Source organism: Erinaceus europaeus, chromosome 16 (assembly GCF_950295315.1).
Source record: "Erinaceus europaeus chromosome 16, mEriEur2.1, whole genome shotgun sequence".
NCBI classification, from domain to species: Eukaryota; Metazoa; Chordata; class Mammalia; order Eulipotyphla; family Erinaceidae; genus Erinaceus; species Erinaceus europaeus.
Window position 1 is genome coordinate 69040620 of NC_080177.1, and position 9691 is coordinate 69050310.

At 43.5% G+C, this 9691-nt stretch overlaps 1 protein-coding gene across 2 annotated transcripts; it reads right to left on the minus strand.

The window, feature by feature from the left end:
• Positions 1 to 500: 500 nt before the first annotated feature.
• Positions 501 to 9431, minus strand: NGDN (neuroguidin). Of its 2 annotated transcripts, XM_007536530.3 has the most exons (11): positions 9231 to 9429; positions 8728 to 8787; positions 7666 to 7737; positions 4371 to 4508; positions 4057 to 4141; positions 3705 to 3757; positions 3258 to 3381; positions 2980 to 3148; positions 1456 to 1612; positions 1301 to 1358; positions 501 to 671 (listed from the first exon to the last, which is right to left on the minus strand). In XM_007536530.3, the coding sequence occupies exons 1-11, from the start codon at positions 9240 to 9242 to the stop codon at positions 652 to 654; spliced, it is 948 nt and encodes a 315-aa protein (XP_007536592.1). In that variant the 5' UTR covers positions 9243 to 9429; the 3' UTR covers positions 501 to 651. The 2 variants fall into 2 exon arrangements, with proteins under 2 accessions (XP_007536592.1, XP_060031294.1); XM_060175311.1 differs by lacking the exon at positions 7666 to 7737 and having other exon boundaries at positions 9231 to 9431.
• Positions 9432 to 9691: the final 260 nt, after the last annotated feature.

Below are 9691 nucleotides of genomic sequence, written 5' to 3' on the forward strand. Positions count from 1 at the left end.
GTACTGATTCATCATATCCTCATCTTATCATTAAACTAATACTAAAGCTCAGTAACAAACCAAAGTTCAGCCCTATAGCTCACATTTTAGAAAAAGAGAGAGAGAGAGAGATGTGGAGACAAGATAAGGAAAGAGTTTCCCTTTTCTTTTGATAATCAAACATCAAAGGTTTCTTGAGCCATTAATGCCACCTGGTGGTCAGGAAGAACATCAGTCAAACTTAAATTCATATATTTCAAATTATCTGTACTGTTATAAACAATTATTACAGGAGCTTGGAGGTTATGTTGGTCAAGAGAGTTGATTATAGTATTATAATCTTCAATATGTACTTATTAAATAACCAAGTGCTAGTTTCTGGGAGAAAATATTACTAAAGAAAACTCTCTTAAGTTTCTCTCACAACCCAAACCTCATCTTTCTCTTTTTTTAATCACCCTCTTATCAAAAACATTCCACATCCAGTGATTCCAATCAGAAAATACATATGCAAAAGGTGCTTCAATTTATAGAGAAAATAGGTTTTATTAGCAAAGATCTTTCCATATATGCAGAGAAAACAATTTATGAATTACCAGGGTAAAACCTACATACAGTGAAATTAGAGGAATCCCCAGATGACAACAAGTGTATATAAACGTGTACCCACAATCACCGCCTCCTCCGAACACCTGAAAGGAAGGGAAAACAAGAATGAGGCAAAGGAGAGTTGGAAAAGCTGGTGGAACAAGACAAAAAAAACATCTAGAAAGAGGGGTTTGATGGGCTGGGATGCCTAGGCAGTCCTTTTTTTAAAACAATATTTTTATTTATTTATTATTGGATAGAGACAGAGAGAAATTGAGAGGGGATCAGAGAGGGAGAGAGACAGAGAGACATCTGCAGCCCTGCTTCACCACTCACGAAGCTTTCCCCCTGCAGGTGGGGGCCGGGGGGCTTGAACCTAGGTCCTTGCGCACTGTAATGTGTGTGCTGAACCAGGGGCGCCACCACCAGAACAAAAGACTAGGCATAGGGCTAGAGCTAAAGTGAAATCACGACTCAAGCGATATTTTTCTATTTCAATTTAAGAAATCCAGGGCAGGAGTTCAGTGTCAGTTCTGAGAGAAAGAAACCAAGCATCTTTTTTTGTGAATGATGCTGATTTTCAGCTTGAGAAAGGAGCAAAACTAAAAGCCCGCCAAGAGAGATTTAACAATCACAGCGGTTCTCAGTACCTAGAACGGTATATTCAGAGTTGACACCTCCGCTCTTACTCCCTACCCTGCACCTGGTCGCCTAAGTGCTACCACTCACTGACCTTTTTTCTTCCGACCTTTCTTAGGTATCTTCTTCCTCTTTTTGACAGGATTCTGATCCTGGAGAAAGATTGACAGTATGTTTTCAAATAATACTCCCCCCCCCCCCCAATTCCCCCGTGTTAACATGACTCCCACCATGGCACCACCACCTCACCTCATCAAGATGAGGGGTTCCTCCTGTCAGAGCACTGATGTCACTGAAGTGTGTGAGAGAATGAAGCTGGGAGCTCATGACACTTGCTCGTTTCCGACGTCCTTTCTCTCGCTTACTGACACTTAAACGTACCATCATGCTTTCTTCATAGTTAATCCTGCCAAAGAAACACATTGCTTACAACATGCTCATCTATGGAGAGAGAAAACTACAGAAAACAACTTAGCTCAGACAGTTTCCTTTGTTCAGGTGGTTCATAAGAATTTCCAAACAGGTAGTCTGGTGGCACAAAGCACAAGGACTGGTGTAAGGATCCCGGTTCGAGCCCCTGACTCCTCACCTGTAGGGGTCACTTCACAAGCAGTGAAGCAGGTCTGCAGGTGTCTATCTTTCTCTCTCCCTGTCTTCCCCTCCTCTCTCCATTTCTCTCTGTCCTATCCAACAAGGACATCGATAACAACAATAATAACTACAACAATAAAACAACAAGGGCAACAAAAGGGAATAAATATTTAAAATTTTTTTTTATCTGATAGGACAGATGAAACAGGGAGGAAGGGGATATAGAACAGAAAGAAAGACACCTGCAGCACTGCTTCATCACTAGAGAAGTTTCTCACCTTTGGGTGGGGACCAGGGGTTCGAACCTATGTCCTAGCACATAGCAGTATGTGCATTCAACTGGAAGTGCCACCTCCTGGCCCCCAAAATCTATTATTATTAATTATTATTTTAACTAGAGCACCACTCAGCTCTGGCCTATGGTGTTGTTGGCAACTGAATGTGGGACTCTGGTGCCTCAGGTGTGAAAGTCTTTTCGCATAGCCATTATGCTATCTCCCCAGACCCAAAGAAAAATTCTTAGTATTTTCAGTTCCATAAACAGAATGTCCTACATGTGCCTATTCACTCAAACCTATCAATTGTAAAACTGAGCACAGCTGGTGAGCCTATATTCAAGTTACAAACACTGGTCTCCCCTGAACTTACCTGGCATTTCTGATGACATTGTAAGAGACTATGTTTATTGCCTTTTGCACAAAGGTGGAGGTTGTGACAGTAAAATATTATTTTGAAGGGGAGACAGTATAATGGTTATTCAAAGTATTTTCATGCCTGAGACTCTCAAGTCCCAGGTTCAGTTGCCAACAACATCATAGGCCAGCGCTGAGCAGTGTTCTGGTTCCTCTCTCTGAATTTTTCTGTATCTCTATTAAAATAAAACATTTATATATGATTCTGAAGCCTTTCTAGGTTGATATCTATATACGTGTGTGTGTGTGGGTGTGTATCCCTGTACATAATATTGCTCAGCCTAGACAGCTGAGGAAAAAGACCACTCTACCCTGCCCAGTTCCTAGTCTAGCCTACATTCCAAATCCCTAATTCTCAGAAACTGTCACCCTGAATTTTCCACTCCACTTGCTATACAATTTGTGTTCTCTTGGTACTACATAATTCATCCAAAACACGAGGACCAGTGTCTACAGTGCTGAAACAATGTCTAGTTCAAAGGACTCAGACCTGTGTTGATCCTCCTGACTCTGGCGGGTAACATGAGGATGCCGAGCATCACGGATTTCCTCTGGAGCGTCGGAGTACTGCTCCTTCAGTTCACGAATGACAGAACTGCTCAGTGCCCTTTTCTTGGCTCGTTCTAGGCGTTTCTTTTCCCGCTCAGCTTCTGTTTCATCTATGTGATTAAAAAAACAAAACAAAACACAAATACATACATACATATATTATCAGGGGTTATCACAGGATAGAGAGTCTAGCCACAGTGCATGTGGAGGAACTCATACCATAATGTACTGGAACCAAGCGTGGTGGGACATATTTCTTAACTGCTCCTTTTACAGATTTCTTCCCTGAAGCCTCTGACTGGCCTTCCTCGCCTTCCTCTTCCTCCTCATCCTCAGAACCCAACTACAAAAGGAACATAATATCTGAAAAACTTAGAAAGTGTTAGACAAGTGATAAAAACTGAAGCCAAAGTACCTTGGGGAAGTGAGAATACAAATAGAAGGTAGAGAGCATCAGGGGAAATTGCACAGCGGTGTATGCAGCAGACTTTCACATCTGAGAACACAGAGGCCTCAGGTTCAAATCCCCAGCATTAGCATAAACTAGAGTTGAGTAGTGCTCTAGTGACACAAAGGGAGAACTTATTCTAAGGAGTCAACTATAAGAAAAGAATCCAGGAGACCAGCATCACTACGAGGCTCCTTCAGCCTACCACAACCTCTCACCTTGCTCTTCATGTTGCTGGGATTAGGCTTAAAACGGAGTGGGTCATTTTCACCTGAAATAAAAAAGAAATACCTCTACGATTTTGAATTTTTTTTTTTTTAATTGTTGTTGTTATTGATGTCACTGTTGTTGGATAGGACAGAGAGAAATGGAGAGAGGAGGGGAAGACAGAAAGGGGGAGAGAAAGATAGACACCTGCAGACCTGCTTCACTGCTTGTGAAGCGACTCCCCTGCAGGTGGGGAGCCAGGGGCTCAAACCGGGATCCTCATGACCACCCTTGTGCTTTCCGCCCGACTCCTAGATTTTGAATTTCTTAAGGTCCCCACAAGATCTTTTATCTTCTACTTACTGAGGCTGCCTGTCACTGCAGTCTTGACGAGCTTGTCAATTTGATACTTCAGTTTCTGGTCCAAGGGACGAAGCTTTTCCAAAACCTACAATGTGATTAAATAGGATTATATTCCCTTCTCAAAATTAAGCACACACTAGAATCCTTCTACTAAACTGCCAAATAAAACACCAAAAATATGCAAAGCAGCAAAATACTTTTCATTTGGTTTCTTCATTTAAGCAGAATATTCACCTAAGTGAGAGACGTCACGTATCAGTCTTATATTTCAGAACTCAGAAACGTGTAAATCTAAGATGCCCACTATTTCCTACCGTGCGCATCTCCACCAGCCTCAGAACGGCAGCATGTCCCTGAAGAGACCCTCCTGAGGCTTTGTCCAGGATAAGGTGACTCAGATCCATAAGGTACATGAGCAATAGTTGGTCTTTCACTTCTAAAAGGCTGAGACCCTGAGTTCAACAAAACAATAACAAGCACAAGTTTAGCCTTAGCCAGACAATCAGGAGAGTGAGGGGAAACGGGACACACTTTTGAGTCAGGGCACGTTTCTGCACAGAGAAACACATCATCCCAGATTTGGGAGCTGCTCTCTTCCCTGATCCAGCTCTCTGGTCCTTTTTCCAGCCATGACATCATCTCCCCAGACAATAACTTAGATCCACCTGCATATCAGATGTCAGGCTCAGGGGAAAACAACAACAATGACAACAACAACAACAACTAGTATAGTCATGAGCCTTTTGGAATATAACTAAAATAGGACTACTAACACTCTATGAAACAGAGACCCCCCCCACTCTTCATATGAACTTTTCCAGTCTTTAGGTTCACGATTAGTCAACATTTTTTTTAACTCTATATGTTAACTCTTTTTTTTTTTTCAGTCACCAGGTTCCAGCTGCTAATGTGATGCCAACTGGACTTCCTGGGCAGACGACCCCACCAATGTGTCCTGGAGCCCCACTTCCCCAGAGCCCTGCCCCACTAGGGAAAGAGAGAGACAGGCTGGGAGTATGGATCGACCTGTCAATGCCCATGTTCAGCAGGGAAGCAATTACAGAAGCCAGACCTACTTTCTGTACCCCATAATGACCCTGGGTCCATACTCCCAGAGGGAGTATCTGGTAACTAGAGTATCTACTAACTAGAAGATAACTCAGCAGAATTCTTGGTGTGCGTCCATTAATATCCTGCCAAGCTGTGATGCTCAAAATTTTCTCTACATATTGCTGAATTTTGACTTTATTAAACATAATCACTAACTTTATCCCCATATGCTGAAATTACATGTACAGGTAAAAACAAGAATCTATATATACTGACACAGAATTAAGTCCACATCATCACAAATTGTAGAGAGCATGTTTACACTAGTTCCAATTGATGGGCAGAAAACACGACGTACACACTTCATATGTACAAACAAATGTCTAGAAAATAACATACAACTGAGGGGCGGGTGGTAGCACATCAGGTTAAGCACACATAGTATGATGCACAAAGACCCCAGTTCAAGCCCCTGGCTCCCCACCTGCAGGGGAGTCACTTCACAAGCAGTGAAGCAGGTCTGCAGGTGTCTATCTTTCTCTTTTCCTGTCTGTCTTCCCCTCCTCTCTCAATCTCATACAACAGCAAAAATGGGAAAAATGACCGCCAGGAGCAGTAGAGTCAGACACCAAGCCCCAGCGATAACCCTGGAGGGAGGAAAAAAAAAAAAAGAAGAAAATAACACACAACTAAAAACTACTATCCCTGGGGATTAAGCTGAGGAAAAGGAAGAAATGAACTCCTTTTGCCATGAAAGTGTCTTTCCATTGAGCATACATTTTTACTTTTATTGTATTTTTAAAATTATCTCTTTCAAAATTTATTAATGATAAAGAACCAGAGCGGGGCCAGTGGTGGCGCACCTGGTTGAGCGCACATGTCACAATGCGCAAGGACCCATGTTCGAGCCCTTGGCTTTGTGAGTGGTGAAGTAGTGCTACAGGTGTCTGTCTCTCTCTCTCCCTCTCTATCACCCTCTTGATTTCTGGCTGTCTCTATACAATAAAGATAACCTTCTCTGTATATTAACTTTCTAAAATTAAGTGTATACTATAGTTGCATGCAGAAAATTTATTTCCTTTGGCTGCTGGGGCTTTGTGCCTGCCTGAGTGATAGTGCCACTTCGGGCTGACTCCTCACCACTCCACTTTTCCTCCCCTTCTAGATCAAGGGAAACAGAGAGAGGAAAGACACTACCGCATCACTCCACCACTCACAGAGCTTCTCCTTTGCACAGCGCTTTCATATGGTGACTGGGGTTTAAGCTCAAGATCTTTTGCATGGTAAAGTGTCTGCTTGGCTAGGTGAGCCACCTTGCAGATCTACAGTTTATTCTTTCAAACTAAAGAAAGTGACATGGGTGAGCACTGATTTCTAGTTACTAAATTATAAAAAGAATGAGTCACTATATAAGATGAAACTAAAGAAGAAAGTAAAAGTACAGTCCTGGGATGACCTCCCTTTGATAAATCAGACACTCTGCCCAAGACCACACAGTCAGACTCCCAACAGTTAAGAGGTGGTATTTCTTTAATGAGGAGAGAGAGTGAACCAGAGGATTACTCTGGCACATGCAGTCCCGGGGATTGAACTCAGGACCCCATGCTGGGAAATCCAACATTTTACCCACTCACTACCTTCCAGGCTGCAAACCTACTTCACTACCTTCCAAGCTGCAAACCTACTTATCTTTCAACTAATGTGCTAGGCTCTTGAGACCCACATCATATGATACAGGATAACAGGCAAAAGATTTAAGGTCAGATAAATTGAGTGAGTGTTTTGAATCGGACATCTGATAGTCAAATATTGGATTAGGTCACTTCAATTCAGGAAGTCAGTCTCCAATACATATGCACAGTATTTCCTTCCTGTTCCAAAGAGTAATTAGAGACTCAAATGAGATCATGTGAAAGCACTTTATATTGTAAAGTACACAGTAAAAAAGGTTGTTCATAAAAATAAAGCATCTGTTCAACGAATAAACACATGATATAATACACATGCGGGCAGTTATTTCATTAAGATATTAACTTGTACTAAAGTACAGTACTCAGAACAAAGATAACAATCTGAGAAGTAGACTTTTTTACTGGAGAGAGGGAGAAAGAGATATCAGCGTTCTACTACATCTGACATGAACTAAATAACTGACTTCCTATGCCAGGAGATATCACCATGCTCTCAGGCCTCAGTGCCTTTGCAAGTGTTTTCTGTCCCCCTGACTTCTGCAGGCATGAAAGTCTGTTTGCATAACTACTATGCTACCCTCCTCTCCCATTCCAATTTATTCCTCACAGTCTTTCCCTGACTTCTTCTGCTTCCTCTGGCAATTACCTTCTCCTTGGTTAAGCAATACTGATTGTGATTCTGTAACATGACTGCTACTACTGCTTGCAGCAGAGAGATGAAGTTTCTAACACAGGAAGTTAGTCACCTCTGAAGCTTCCACACTTAGGACATATATGACACTCAATAAATATTTACAATGACAGTACCATCCCAAAACATCAAGTTAGGGAATGACTTAGTCTCCAGGCAGATCTTAGTATAGCTTACCTTCTCTGTAGGGTAGGTTCTGGCTTGAACTTTTTTGGTTAGAGCCTGCACTTGCACAGTTACAGCCATCACCTGAAATTGGACCAAGTAACACAGCTGACAGGAGCAATGAAGGGCAAAAGCTAAACACCACTTGAAAATGATCTGAAACACTGCTTAAAGTACAACACTGTCGGCTCAGTTCTTGGGAAGTACTTGAGAAACATCTTCTGATGCCTTGTCCACTGGTAGGAAGTTTTCTACTTCCATTTACAGAAACCATCTTACTAAACCCTGGGTGGGAGAGTGATGACGGAGTCTGGGACAGCGATGGTGGAGGACTGGAGCTCTATCTACGCTGTTTGAAGACACAATGTTTAGAACTATACACAGAGGTTTTTTTACTTTATTTTTATTTATAAAATGGAAACACTGACAAGACCATAGGATAAGAGGGGTACAACTCCACACAGTTCCCACCACCAGATCTCCATATCCCATCCCCTCCCCTGATAGCTTTCCCATTCTTTAACCCTCTGGGAGCATGGATCCAGGGTCATTGTGGGGTGCAGAAGGTGGAAGGTCTGGCTTCTGTAATTGCTTCCCCGCTGAACATGCGCGTTGACACATCGATCCACACTCCCAGTCACACAAAGGTTATTGTCTGGACACCCAACGGGCAAACAGAGCCACCTTTCCCAGCAACTGTTTCTTGGTACATAAGAACAGAGGGAATTCTGATGATTTCTCTGTGGAGCTTTCTGTATTCCTTTGTATTGGGGGGCAGAGAAAACCAAAACACACTCAAACAGAAAACTTTGAATTGTAGCCTATAAGGTTTTTCTTTTTTTTTTTTTTTTTTGATATTAAACAATTTTGCTCTAGGGAGATGGAGGGAGGGGATGGGGATACAGAACTTTGGTGGCGGGTGTGAAACTACACCCTGTAAACTTACAATTTGGCAACCCACTACTAGAAGAAGGAAGACAACAGGTCATTTTTCACGAAAGGCTCTTTGACAGATTCAAACACGTGCCCAGTGTGCAGGGGAGCAGTCTACTCCCCGGAGGCGACATTACTCACCTGCTCCTGGAGGCTTTTCAAAAGTGCCACGGCCCTCGGCAGGTCCGACTCTAGAGTCTCCTAGACGAGAATGAGGGAGAAAAAGAAAGCGATTCTCGGTGGGGGTGGATAGCATAATAGTTATGCAAACAGACTCCCATGCCTGAGGCTCCAAAGTCCCAGGTTCAATCTCCTGCACCACCATAAGTCAGAGCTGAGCAGTGCTCTGGTTTAAAACAAAACAAAACAAAAAAAAACGAAAAGCGATTCTCTTCTCAGGACCGCAGGACGGCGGCACACTCACTCACACCACGTCGGCTCCGCCACTTGCCCAGGCCGGCCGCGCCTCAAAGCCGCAGCCCTGCAGGTCCCTGGGGCGGAGCGCTAACTCCAGCCCTGTCTCCCCACTGCTTTTTCCCGCTGTCCCAGAGAGATCGCAGCTCTGAAGCTCAATCGCCTCAAGCCGCGGAGGGGAAAGGAACCGTCCCCTGGAACAGCGCTGGGAAGGCAGGACAGACACTCACCTGGGACTCCATCTTTCCAAGGCCCGCCTCTTCCGGAACGCTACTTCCGGAAATCGACCCCTCTCCCTACTTCTCTCTCTCTCTCTGTTTCTTTCCCTCTCTCGATAGACAGTCGCCTTTTTCGAAAGCCGATCCCTCTCTCTTTCTCTCTTTCTCCCTCGCTCTCGTTAGACAGTCACCTTTTTCGCAAATCTAAGCCAATAGGAATAGGAAAGCTTTTACTTCCGGTTCGAATAGGAAGTAAGAGAGGAGGGGCCGGGCTCAGCCAATGGCATAGACAAACTGTCTAAACTTGTCGAATTTAGAAGATCTAGTTCGCGTAAGGATGCTTGGGGAAGAAGCATGTGATTAGTCGCTTAAGTAGAATGATTGCAGCTGAGCCAATAAAACGTTGGCAGGTGGATGATGGCTTGTTAAGAGGGCCCAATGAGAGGCAGGCGTTAGCGGAGCGAACTGAGAGC

Excerpts from the sequence above, each read along its gene's own strand:
- NGDN (XM_007536530.3), bottom strand. Across the intron at positions 3,382-3,704 it reads CCAGCAACATGAAGAGCAAG|TTGGGTTCTGAGGATGAGGA; the intron begins GTGAGAGGTTGT and ends TTCCTTTTGTAG. Across the intron at positions 672-1,300 it reads GAAAGGTCGGAAGAAAAAAG|GTGTTCGGAGGAGGCGGTGA; the intron begins GTCAGTGAGTGG and ends CCTTCCTTTCAG.